Source organism: Phyllopteryx taeniolatus, chromosome 13, assembly GCF_024500385.1.
Source record: "Phyllopteryx taeniolatus isolate TA_2022b chromosome 13, UOR_Ptae_1.2, whole genome shotgun sequence".
NCBI lineage: Eukaryota > Metazoa > Chordata > Actinopteri > Syngnathiformes > Syngnathidae > Phyllopteryx > Phyllopteryx taeniolatus.
In genome coordinates, this window is record NC_084514.1 from 17,505,631 (window position 1) to 17,518,933 (window position 13,303).

General features: G+C 46.4%; 1 protein-coding gene across 7 annotated transcripts in view; it reads left to right on the top strand.

Annotated features, from left to right (window-relative positions):
• Nucleotides 1-13,303, top strand: part of mapkbp1 (mitogen-activated protein kinase binding protein 1) — a 22,651-nt gene continuing 9,348 nt past the window's right edge. For 2 of the 7 annotated variants that reach the window (XR_009791381.1, XM_061794344.1), the window contains exons 1-13: nucleotides 2-356; nucleotides 2,156-2,247; nucleotides 3,523-3,585; nucleotides 3,657-3,714; nucleotides 3,942-4,157; nucleotides 4,659-4,796; nucleotides 4,866-5,048; nucleotides 5,152-5,169; nucleotides 6,166-6,326; nucleotides 11,834-12,032; nucleotides 12,106-12,240; nucleotides 12,509-12,714; nucleotides 12,803-12,894. Coding sequence is in view for 5 of the 7 variants with exons in the window: in XM_061794344.1 (XP_061650328.1) it covers nucleotides 231-356; nucleotides 2,156-2,247; nucleotides 3,523-3,585; nucleotides 3,657-3,714; nucleotides 3,942-4,157; nucleotides 4,659-4,796; nucleotides 4,866-5,048; nucleotides 5,152-5,169; nucleotides 6,166-6,326; nucleotides 11,834-12,032; nucleotides 12,106-12,240; nucleotides 12,509-12,714; nucleotides 12,803-12,894 (1,687 nt within the window). In the remaining 2 variants the exon portion in view is untranslated. Of the gene's footprint in view, nucleotides 357-2,155; nucleotides 2,248-3,522; nucleotides 3,586-3,656; nucleotides 3,715-3,941; nucleotides 4,158-4,658; nucleotides 4,797-4,865; nucleotides 5,049-5,151; nucleotides 5,170-6,165; nucleotides 6,327-11,833; nucleotides 12,033-12,105; nucleotides 12,241-12,508; nucleotides 12,715-12,802; nucleotides 12,895-13,303 lie in introns of all 7 variants that reach the window. The other 5 variants (XR_009791382.1, XM_061794348.1, XM_061794347.1 and 2 more) reach the window with 5 other exon arrangements.

Below are 13,303 nucleotides of genomic sequence, written 5' to 3' on the forward strand. Positions count from 1 at the left end.
AACACTTGTGCCGCTTTGTCCGAGTCTGCGTGTAAACTCGTGACTGAGGGCCGCTCGCTCGTCTTTTCTTCTCCGCGGCGTCACGCTGCGATGCGGAACCGCAGCCGGCGAGCCGGACCGGTCGAGACTGACGAGGAGGAGACTTCGCGGAGGCTTCGGTCGGGCTCTGTTGAGCAGCGACGGGCTCGCAGACGTCATGCCGCAGGGAGCTAGCCGCTAGCCGCGAAGCTATGAGCGGCGACGACGGCGGAGGAGGAGGAGGTGCCATCAGCCGCCGCATCAAGAACCTGCTCAGGTCCCCGTCAATCAAGCTGAGGGGGCGGGGCCGAGATACGCGTCATCAGCTCAGCGACAAGGTGCGCGTGACTTTTAGTCTTTTAACGTTCGCTGATGATTCTTAGCGTTTAGTGCCTAAGAATTTTTTAACACGTCATAGTGCCTTGACTTACGAGTTTGATGCATTCCGTGATGGAAAAAAGCGACGGTCCGTAACTCGAAAAACTGCGCTCGGAAGTCAAGGTGCAGCGGTATTTTCTTGCGTTGGCAAACGTCAGCGAGCAAGGAGGCTCAAGTGCCCCTAACACCGCCTGGTCATTTGACGCATGGCCGTTTGACACATGGTCATCCAGCACAAGATGATTTGACACCTGGTCACCTGAGATATGGCCATGTGACTTGTGGTCATTTTACACTTGACACATGGGGCTTCGACACGTGGTCAGGTGACCTGTCATTTACCACACGGTCATTTGGAATGTTGTGTGACTTGTCATTTGACACATGGTCATTCGATGTGGTCGTTTGACACGTGGTCAGGTGACCTGTCATTTGACTAGTCGTGCGACTTGACATTTGACACGTGGTCATGTGACCTTGTCATTTGCCTCATGGTCATTTGACGTGTGGTTATGTCACTTGACACTTGACACATTGGGGTTCGACACGTGGTCTGGTGACCTGTCATTTACCACACGGTCATTTGGAATGCTGTGTGACTTGTCGTGCGACTTGACATTTGACACGTGGTCATGTGACCTGACATTTGACAGACGCTTATGTGATTCGTGGTCACGTGACCCCACGCGATGGCTCGACACACGGTCGGTCGCCTACGTGCTGGTTTGCCTGACGGTGCCATGTGGTCCTCAGAGCGGTCAGACTTCTACACATGGTGAAAGCCACCTTTGCACAACATAATCTTAATCCAAGTGTTGCACTGAGGCGAATGGTCATTTATTTTAACAAAATGAAGACATACTTTTGTTCGTCGCACCGTTGGGCACAAGCGCATCTTCATGCGTGTTCTTCTTCGTTGGTTTTCACCATGTTCTTCTTTGGGGTCCGCGGACCGTAGGCATCGAAACTGGGAACCGAAATGGTAAAATCTGAACGATTCCGGGAGAACCGGAACGTTAGTCTCGGTTCTAATCGGTTCTCGAAGCGTGGCCATGTGACTTGTCATTTGGCATAGGGTCATTTAACGCGTGGTCATTAGACACATGGTTATTTCACACATGATCATTTGACATATGGTCATGTGATATGTGATCGTATGGCTTGACATTTGACACATGATGATTTGACACGTGGTCAGCTGACTTCTCATTTGAATAGTCATGTGATTTGTCATCTGGTCATGTGAATTGTGGTCATTAGACACTTGGTTATATGATACGCAATCAATTGGCACATGGTCATGTGACTTGTCATTTGACATGGTTGAAGCAACCATCTTGTTTTGTGTATTTCAGCACATAATTTCAGCACGTTTTGTGTCTACGCGAACAGACGCTAACTGTACTACGCAGTGACGGCAAATGTTTGCAGGCTACCTCGCGTGTCGAACCGCCTGTTAATGTTTGTGCTACATTTTAGTGCCGCTAACTTGTCTGTCAAGTCTTGGCAGTTCTTCGAGCCTGATGTGCCGAGGGAGAGGATCGTGTGACTCGCTAACATGCTAATCGATGCTCACATGGTGGGCACTGTGCTCTGCTAATGTCAACAAACATTTGCAACTCCTATGTCAAACTGCCAAGAGATGTGTGCATTCACATTAGCGAGGTGATCTCGCTTGTGGAGTCTTGGCGGACCTGTTAACATGCTAATGATATGCTAACACATGCTTATGTGCTACTCCATTTCCTATGCCCCGCAGGTGACCTTGGAGAAGGTTCTGGGCATCACGGCGCCCGGCAACCGAGCTCTGTCATGTGACCCGCGGAGTGGACTCTTGGCGTATCCGGCCGGGTGAGGGACTCGTCACCCGGCGTTGTGTTTAAAGCAGGAAGTAGCACCCATCCCACCCAACTCGTTTTTTTGGGGGCGGGGGGATCAAAGATTCAAGGCCTTGCTCAAAGGTCAATTTTGAAGCAATGTCAAATATGCCGAACACAGAGAAAACGTTTTTTTTCTGGAATTTTTATCCGATTGTCTCAAAACTTGGGGACAGATAGATGGGAAATAGTTGCTTAGTTGTTTTGTTTTTGGGGCCGATTGACTATGAACTTAAGGAGATGGGTGCAGTCAAAGTTCACCGGTAACAAGGTGAAGAAGCTACAGTACTTGCAGCGAATCACATCGAGTCATGCATCAAATCAAAGGCCTGGGCAAGGGCTTTCCAGATATGTGGTTATTTTGTCAATGCTGCTTCGCACACAAAGTGGTTCATAATTTTTCAGATAAATCTTTTTCCATGAGCCAGAATCTGTCCCTCTTTCCTACGATGATCCTCAAGGGTCAATCTTAGGGCCCATCCTTTTTGCACTCTACATGCTTCTCAGAAATATCATCGGTTATATTTTTATAGAAATTAAAACTCTAACCCGTTGTGGTTCGTTTTCACTTGGCACAACCCGATTTTTCCGCCTCGAAAATATTTATCATATGATGACGTCGTGACTAAAAGCTGGCTTTTTTTTTTTTTTGGTGTAAAAGATTAGCAAGCCGCATCTCATTGTAAACGAGGCATCTGTAATGATGTTGTCAATGTAGGCTTGTACAGAATGTTGGTTAATGTGTGTCGTAAAGGACAGCTCTGTGTACATTGAAACTCTTTTGTGATTAAGAGCGATACAAATAAACTTGACTTGACATGTCAACTCGCGAGGCAGCCTATTGAAGTTGACGTTACGTGTTGATGTGTTCCACGCGAGCCAACAAAAGGGAATTGTGTCACTGGGAGTGTAATCACAGCCTCTGTGTCTCGGGGGAATGCCGGGAATGTTTCAGTCCGTCCGGCTCGTCCTCCCCCGCCCCGGCGAGGCGTCCAATCGGCTCCAGGTGTGGGAAGGGCTCTTTAGATGGGAAGTGGGTCAGTGCGGCCACAGGCGGGGAGGAAAGGGGGAAGCCAGGGGGCCTGTGAGGAGCAAAGAAATCGAGCCATTTGACATGCTAACTGACCAGCTGGAGTTGGCATGGGGAAGATGAAAACTTCACTGACTGAGCTGATTATTAACACATCGGTAACATCATTATTTATATATTATTAACATTAATACGTTAATTGCGTATGTGCGCACGCAGGTGTGTTGTGGTCCTGCTGCATCCTCGCAAGAACAAACAACGTCACATCTTCAACGCATCGAGGTAAACTGATCGTCGGCCATATTTGCTGCTGTTGCCATGTTAACACGCTGTGCGTGCGCGTGCCTGTGCAGAAAGACCATCACGACGTTAGCCTTCTCATCTGACGGCAAGCATGTGGTCACGGGCGAGGTGAGTCGTGCCGTGCGTGATGCCGATTGTTTGACGTTGACGCATGGTCATTTGCTACATGGTCATGTAATATGTGATCATCTGACTTGTCATTCGACACGTGATCCTTTGACCTGACATTTGACACACGCTTATGTGATTTGTGGTCACGTGACCCCACGCGATGGCTCGACACACGGTCGGTCGCCTACGTGCTGGTTTGCCTGACGGTGCCGTGTGGTCCTCAGAGCGGCCACGTGCCGGCCGTGCGCGTGTGGGAGGTGGCGAGCGGCGTGCAGGTGGCCGCGCTCCAGGAGCACAAATACGGCGTGGCCTGCGTGGCCTTCTCCCCCGACATGAAGTACATCGTCAGCGTCGGCTACCCGCACGACATGATGGTCCACGTGTGGAACTGGAAAGTACGACACTCTTCTTCCGACCTTGACAAAGGTTTACGATATACTGTAAGTAAGCGCCTGACCGACGAGAGGTTTCTAGTCCTAAGCAAAGGTACTAAACCCAAGAGAAGGTTCTAATCCAAAAGAAAACATTTTAGTCCCAAGAGAAGGTTTTAGTTCCGAGTGAAGAAACTAGTTCAGAAAGAAGGTACTACCCCCAAGAGACAGTTCTTGTGCCTAAAGGTTTTAGTTCAGAGAGAAGATACTAGTCCTTATTTTGAGTCCTGAGACAAGGTACCGGTTCAGAGAGACGGTACGAGTCTCCAGTGAAAGGTTCTAGTCCCTAGAGAAGGTCGTAGTCCCAAGAGAGGTTTCTAGTCCCGATAGGAGGTCTCGTCACCAGAGAAGGTTGTAGTCCCAAGGTAAGGTTTTTGTCCTCAGAAAAGGTTCTAGCCCCAAGGGTCAAGACGGTTTATCTTCACGGCTCAATCTCTTTTGCCACATCCAATATGGCTTCTCCCATATATGCTATTGACTCCCTGTGTGTGTGTGTGTGTGTGTGTGTAGAAAGGCGCGGTGGTGGCGGCCAACAAGGTGTCAAGTAAGGTGACGGCTGTGTCCTTCTCGCACGACTCGTCCTACTTCGTGACCGCCGGGAATCGGCACGTTAAGTTTTGGTACCTGGACCACAGCAGGACCTCCAAGGTGACACTTTTGAGTTGTTGCCATTTCACGGGTCCGCGCGCTCACGTTCCGTGACGGACCGTACGACAGGCGAGCGCCGCCGTGCCGCTGCTGGGGCGTTCGGGGCTGCTGGGAGAACTCAAGAACAACTTCTTCTGCGACGTGGCGTGCGGTCAAGGCCAGCAGGCGTCCTCCACCTTCTGCATCAGCACGTCGGGCCTCCTGGTGCAGCTGGACCATCGCCGCATGCTCCACAAGTGGGTGGAGCTACGCGTGAGTGCACCTAGTTTGTTTGATAGGACACATGTGTTTATGTGCTAACGTGCTAACATGCTAATCACAAGGCTCTCTGCTTCCTGTTCTGCTTCCTGGGCAGAGAGTTGACTCCGCGCCTGTAAGTCCGACAATCTCATGCCAACGCTCATGTTTTCATTTTTCTTTTTATGTATCACATTTTGATTCATTCATGTTTTCAGTCATTTTTTCACTCATCATATTTTATTTAATCTTTTTTTTCACATACGATTTTTGTTTTGTTTCCATGCATCACATTTGTATTGGTTCATGTTTTCATTAGTCTTGTTTTCACTCGTGCTTTTCGCATTTTCATTCTTTCATGTTTTCACTCGTTTATTCATGTTTTCATCCTTTTTCTATTCATTTATCACGTTTTAACTCGACGTGTTTTCACTCCTATTTTGATTCATCATGTTTTCACTCGGCATATTGTCATCCGTTATTCCCTTTTCTGTTGTCATTCATGTTTTCACTCCTATTTTAAATAATCACATTTTCATTCTTTGTGTTTTGGCTCATTTTCATTCACGTTTGGACTCGTCATATTTTAATTATTTGTTGTTTTATCTGTCTTTTCAATGTCCATAATTTCGTTCATCAGGTTTTCATTTTCACTTTTCACGTTTTCACTCGACATGATTTCTCTCATCATATTTTGATGAATTATGTTTTGAATCCCGTTTTCATTAGTCATGATTTCACTCATTTTGTCATCTTTTAATTCATCGTTTTCATTCTTCATTTTCACTTTTTTGTTCATGTTTTCACATTTCTTCACTCATACAAGTTGATTTACTTATGTTTTCATTCATATTGTCACATTTTCATTCTTTGTTTTCACTCGTCACCTTTTCTTTCATGTTTTCACTCTGAATTTTCATTTGTCACATCTTCATTCGTTTTTCATTCTTCATCCTTTCATTTGTGTTTTCATTTGTTTTCTGTCTTCATGTTTTCACGTCACGTCTTTATTTGGGCGGAGTCGTCGGTCTCTCCTGTCATTGGTCACGCCACCGCACCACGGCCCCCGATTGGCCGAGGCGCCTCCCCGTGCCGTCACGTGACATGACACGAGGCGCGTTTGTGTTTGCAGGCATCTCAGGCCACGTGTTTGTGCGTGACGGACGAGCTGATCTTCTGCGGCTGCTCGGACGGCGCCGTGCGCGCCTTCAGCCCGCACACGCTACACTTTCTCTGCACCCTGCCACGCCCGCACTTCCTGGGCGCGGACGTCGCGTCCATGACGGATGCCAGGTAAGAAGAATGATCCAAAGAATACTTGCCGATTGGCCAATCATGTCTTGATTGAGTTTTTCTGAAGCTTCCCACTGAAACGCACAATTATTTGCACCTATTTGTAGATTTCAAGAATATTCAAAAAGTGTGTTTTTTGCGTGGCCATTAATAAGATATTAGCGAAACTGCTTATTTGGAGGCGGCACGGTGGACGACTGGTTAGAGCGTCTGCCTCACAGTTCTGAGGACCCGGGTTCAATCCATGTTCATGTTCCATGTCGCATGTTCTCCCCGTGCCCGCCGTGTGGGTTTTCTCCGGGCATTCCGGTTTCCTCCCACATGCGTGGTAGGTTAATTGTGGACTCTAAACTGCCCATGAGTGTGAATGTGAGTGCGAATGGTTGTTTGTTTATATGTCAGAATCAGAATCATCTTTATTTGCCAAGTATGTCCAAAAAACACACAAGGAATTTGTCTCCGGTACTTGGAGCCGCTCGAGTACGACAACAGACGGTCAATTGACAGAGAACACTTTGGAGACAGAAAGACATTGACAAAAAACAAAACAGTCACTGAGCAATAAAGGGTTAATAGTTATATGGTAATGCCGGTACATTATTATTATTATTTTTTGACAATTTTTTGACAAGTCCTCTAGCACTTAAAGCAGTTCGACTGACTAATATTGCAATAGTCCGGTGCGATGACCATTGAGCAAAGGGTGCCGAGACTTCAAGGAGTGTACGCGGTTTAAAGTGACTCGTAGCGCGATGATCTGGGACAATGTCGATTGTGCGAATGTTGCAGATACTCCTCAGTCAGTGTGCAAGTGGAGCAGATGCTACTCTGGCGTGAGTGGCCAGTATTGGTCAACAACAGATATGCAAACAGTGCAGCGTGGCGAGACTACGACAGTGAGTGGACGAGTAATACATAATTGGGCCCACAGAAATGTGACAACGAACTCAAGTCAAAAAATTGCCAGCATGTTGTAATGGAATTGTAGGTTAGCTGTTTAAGAAGTTGATGGCAAGAGGGAAGAAGCTGTTGGAATTTCTGCTCGTTCTAGTTTGCATTGATCGGTAGCGCCTACCTGAGGGAAGGAGCCGGTGACCGGGATGCGGAGGGTCCGAGAGGGTTTTGCACGCTCTTGTCTTAGTTCTGGCAGCGTGCAAGTTCTCAAGGGTGGGCAGAGGGGTACCGACAATCCTTTCAGCAGTTTTGATTGTGCCCTGCGATTGGCTGGCAACCAGATCGGGGAGTACCCCGCCTCCTGACCGTAGATAGCCGGGATAGGCTCCAGCGCTCCCGCGACCCTTGTGAGGAGAAGCGGCTCAGATAACGGATGGATGGATGCTTATTTGGAATAGAAAATTGGAAATAGGAGGATGACAGGTCAACACTTCGCAACTCGTAAAAATGCCAATCTCAAATTTCCTATTAACCATTTTATGACATTTTTGACTCAGTGACACTCATTGTTTTTTTATATTTATTTATTTGAAACACAGTCAACCCCTGCGAATGAATAGTAGATGCCCCTCTAAAAAAATGTAATAATTACCTCTATGAATAGTTAAAACTATTATGCATTTTTTGAGTATGAAGTATGGGTTGAAATCTGTCCCACCAACAACTGAATTTTATTAGTTTATATTTGAATTTGAATTGCTAAACTTGAATAATTGAATTTTTTAAAATGAACTTGAAAGACACAATTTGAATTTGTATTGTTTAATGTGTAACATTGCATTTAAAAACTGAATCTGAATAGTATAATTTGAGATTGAATTTATTCTTTTGGAACTGCAGTCCGATAAACTGATAAGTGAATAAGTGAACGTAAGATTTGATCTACAGTGAAAATTCAAGTGATATATTTTCACATTCACTTCGATCATTTCAGGGTACTTCGATGGGCGATACAAAGAGCTCCTCTTCGGCCAATCAGCGCCTTAGTTTTTTGAGCATGTGACATAGGGCCTCCCCTCTTGGTGGAATGCGTCATATGGTCAGAAAGAGATCAAAACGTGCTTCCTTTCGAACATGGGAAAGGGCGGTGGATTGCAGAAACATATCACATCGTTGTCTTTCCATTTTTGTTTTTCAACAAAACGTCATCCAGGCATTCAACTCTATGCCTTCGACTTTACTGACACCTACGGGTAGAAACAGCTCACAGCACATATCGATGCAGACCGCACTGTTTCAAATGAATTTTGGGGGTTTACATGAACGTACTGTAGTCACAGATTTTGCCAATTTGAAAAGGGCCGACGATTAATTCGCCCGGCTGATTAATCGGTCGCGCCCTAGTTTAAACCCTAAATATACCTCAAATGTTGATTCCAAAACATTTTAATATCATTTCAAAGTTGTCTTCCAACATTACCCTTAAAACAATTAAATAAAAATAGTAGCTCACCGATAGCTGGTCAAACATGAAGTAAGCTTTGTCGGTAATGCGTTTGATTGACAACACAAATATAGAGACGAGTTGGCTCTGTTGTGGAAAAAAAAAATACTCATTCCGATCGAATATACCTGAACTAAATACTTGAAGACAAAGTAACTTACGCAGTTTATTATGAAAGTTGGTAGGGACCGCGCTTGACTTGTTAACTTTTTGCCAAAGTAACTGGAAACTTGAAATTAAATTGTAAAGGTATTGCTAGTTGCGGGAGCTAGCTTATCGAAACCGCTAAACATTTATAAACAAACTCCACAGACTCCGGGTGTGCAGTAAAATTTTCAATTTCTATTGTGAATTTGCAACAAAAAACAGAAAATACAATCAATATATGTGCTATACACATGAGTAATCACAGCCAACAGCAAAATTTCTTTATGCTAAACGGTTAGCAATCGCTAGGGTTGGGCATCGTTTCAATTTGAGCGATATCGATTTTGGTTCTTTGTTTCGATTGTTCCAAACGATTCTCGATTCCAGTTCTTTTAGGGCGCTGGGTCAAAAAAGTGCATGATTTAAAAAATTGGTGTCCAAATAATGAGCCTCCATAGCAGCCCGCAGCAGAGATTAAAATGAACATTTGACACATTTGCACTGCAGTACTTACTTTGTACACTGGGTGGCAAGGAAGGAGAAGAGGGCTGTGTCCGAAACGGTTCACTCACTACTCGCTACTCCGCATCTATATCGCGAGCGACGTGGTGCTCTGTTAATGATGTCACAGCTGTCGAAAATTAACAACGCAGGCTGTTGCCGTGGGTTCCAAAAAGAATGAAAAATGGAACATTATTACAACGAGACGGTTTTACTTTACATTGTTATAAAAATGCCACGGATCGAAGCGTTGCGGAAGCGTTAGTTACTGACATTTCCACGAAAAGTTCGCTCCCTCCGTCGGAGACGCATCTCGTCCCGCCATTCGTTCTCGTGAGGACGCGATGCATTATGGTATATGGCGACTCGGTGAGTGACTGTCGGTTGGTCACTACGTTTTGCAATGCTTTGTGGGAAATTTTGAATGCACTGAATTTGACCACTACGCATTTGGACACCACTACAAAATGGCGTAACCACTATGTAGTGCACTATATAGTGGTTAGGGAGCGATGTCGGATACAGCCGAAGTTTGTCCTCATCTCTTACTTCCTTGTTTTCAACCAATCACACATCATTCGGTCGTGCCACCGGCTACCCCAAAATCCAGAAAAATCATTGGATGTTTTGCTTTATGACCTAACTATGAATACATTTTATTTAAAAAATTAAAGATGTCTCCTTTAATTTTTCTGTACGTGGCCTTTGGAGGAAACCTTTTGGGCATCCCTGGTGTTTAAAAAAACAAACGAAGAAAAAAGCCAACCAGTTATTTGTGGATGAAAGCGTCTCAACTTGTCTATGACTTGTAACTCTTTTTATGATTTACTTACTTACTTTTTATGAACTTCTCACAGGGTTGTTTTTAACCGGGCGGCACGGTCGACGACTCGTTAGCACGTGTGCCTCGCAGTTCCGGGGTTGCGGGTTCAAATCCCGGCCGCCTGTGTGGAGTTTGCATGTTCTCCCCGTGGATACTCCGGTTTCCTCCCACGTTCCAAAAACATGCGTGCTTGGTTCATTGAAGACTCTAAATTGCCCGTAGGTGTGAATGTGATTGCCAATGGTTGTTTGTTTATATGTGGCCTCCGATTGGCTGGCGACCAGTTCAGACATTGGTTTTCTGAAGTGTTCCTGAGCCCACGTGGTGATATACTTCACACTGATGTCGGTTTTTGATGCAGTGCCGCCCGAGGGGTCGAAGGTCACGGCCATTCAATGTCTGTTTTCGGCCTCGCCGCTTACATGCAGTGATTTCTCCAGATTCTCTGAACCTTTTGATGATATTATGGACCGTAGATGAGGAAATCCCTCAATTCTTTGCAATTGTACGTTGAGGAACATTGTCCTTAAACTGTTGGACTATTTTCTCAGGCACTTGTTCACCTCGCCCCATCTTTGCTTGTGAATGACTGAGCAATTGAGGGAAGCAATCCTGGCACCCACCTGTTCCCCATGAGCCTGTTCACCTGTGGGATGTTCCGAACACGTGTTTGATGAGCATTCCTCAACTTTCTCACTCTGTTTTGCCACCTGTCCCAGCCATAAAATTCCAAGTGCATGATTATTTGCTAAAAACAATTTATCAGTTTGAACATTAAATATCTTGTCTTTGTAGTGTATTCAATTCAATATAGGTTGAACATGATTTGCAAAGCATTGTATTGTTTTTTTATTTATGTTTAACACAACGTCCCGACTTGATTGGAATTGGAGTTGTAATATCAAGGAGGACTGAGGTCAATAAACTTCCTGCTGCACTCTCTTCTTCTACTGTTAAGTGGACAAATAACACCATTAGATGACACCTGCACCAACACCAGAAGAAATAAGACCACAAACTCAAACCAGTGAACGTAACAAAAACACTTGAGCCTTAAGGCCTCTTTGTAGTCCCGCACTCGTGCGGCCCCTCTGTGTCACTGGATGCGCACACGCCAAAAATTGTTGCTGCGCGTAGAATGACGTGGCGATCATCTCTGATGATTGGTCCGTTTTAGTCACATGCTGTGATGACGTACTCCGCGTGCCCCTTGGTTCTACATACCACCTACGCCGCCGCCTACTTGATCGATTTTGCAGCAAAATTAAACGCATCATCTGGTGAGCTAGGACCATTAGTTCTAGCAGACGCTGTTCCACGGTCGCCATTGTTGTTACTTTCCTTTCCGTAAGAAGGAACAAAGCAACAACGGCTCCCGGAAATGGCCCAAAAATGCAGCAGAAACTCCACCCTGTGTTGTCCTAGCTAATACCAGCCGTAGCGACACTCTCGACTTGGAGGAGAACTGCAGGACATTTTCAAAACAGCGCGCGTGTGTGTTGCGCACGAGTATAAAGGCAAAATGTGCGCGGGATAGCTGCAGTGACGTCCGCGCGGTCACCGCCGGGTGAATATAACGAAGCCTTTACTCGTGACTTATTCCACCTCTGCTCAAATGTGTCCCTTGGTCTTCCTCAGTCGTCTGTTCTGCGTTCATCCCGACGCCCGTTACCCGGACACGGTGGCACTGACCTATGACCCGAGCGGCGGTTGGCTGACATGCGTGTACAGCGATCACAGCGTGTACGTGTGGGACGTGGGCGACCTGAGAGACCCGCGCCAGATGGGCAAGCTCTACTCGGCACTCTACCACACCTCCTGTGTGTGGAGCTTAGAGGTCAGTGTGGTGCCTGGGGTTCAGATTCCGGGGGGGGGTGCTGGATGACGAGATCCTCAAATCTTGTCCACAGGTGTTTCCCGAAGACGCAGGAGACACAGGGAAGATGGCACTCCCACCTGGATGCTTCCTGTCATGCTCGTCGGACAACACCATACGTGTGTGGAACGTAGACGCTCGCCGCTTCCCCAACAACATCCTCAGCCACGTATGCACAAACACGCACACACACACACACACACACATTCTGGTTCATAATTGTCTACCAAATAGATCTGTCTCTGTGGTCCCCATAAATCATATCTATAATCTATATAAATAATCTGTCCTCCTTTCCAATGGTGTTCCTCAAGGGTCAATCTTAGGGCTCATCCTTTTTGCACTCTACATGCTACTTCTCATCGATGTCAGCAGTCATATTTGATCAGGCCATATTTTGTGAAAAATCAAAACTGTAACTCCTCCCTCCCCCTCAGGATCTGCACAAGGTAATTTACGTAGAGGACAACCCGTCCAGCCTCCTGGATGCAGACAGTGTCTTGCTCACTGCCAACAGCGACAAGGTGGTGCCAACCACCCCTGAGACGCCACCCAGTGACCAGAGCCGGGCGGGCGTTAGGTCACTGAGAATCAGTCCCAATGGGCGGCATCTGGCCTCAGGAGACCGTGTGGGCATTCTCAGGTTGGTGGTCATGCCAACTCGGGAAACAGGAAGTTAACACCTTGTCATTCATGATGTGTGTGTGTGTATGTGTGTGCGCACGTGCCAGGGTGCATGACATGCACACGATGGAGGAGATTATCAACGTCCAAGCTCACGACGGCGAAATTCTTTCTCTCGACTTCTCCCAAAGCGACACTGGTGAGCAGGGTTTTTCTTTTTCTTTTTTCCTAATTAAGGTAGAGCTGGTACCATTCTGATCATTCGCCCCAATTTGCTCAAAGACCTTTTCTACAAATGTTTACATGTATTTTATTGTCCTTGAATGTTTGTTTATCTGCGCTGTTTCACCCGCACTCATGACTCGCCGTCACCGCCTAGCCTTAAGAAATGCTCGCTCACTTAATGAGACGTTGCTGTAAATTTATACATTTTTACTGCTTCTCCACTGTGGGTTGCGGGGGCGGCACCTTAAGCAGGGACGGACGTCTTCCCTCACCCTAGCCACTTCCTCCAGGGATCTTGAGGTGTTCCCAGCCAGCCAGGTGACAAAATCTCTCCAGGGTGACATGGTTCGTCCCCAGGGATCATGCCCAAGCCACCTCATCTG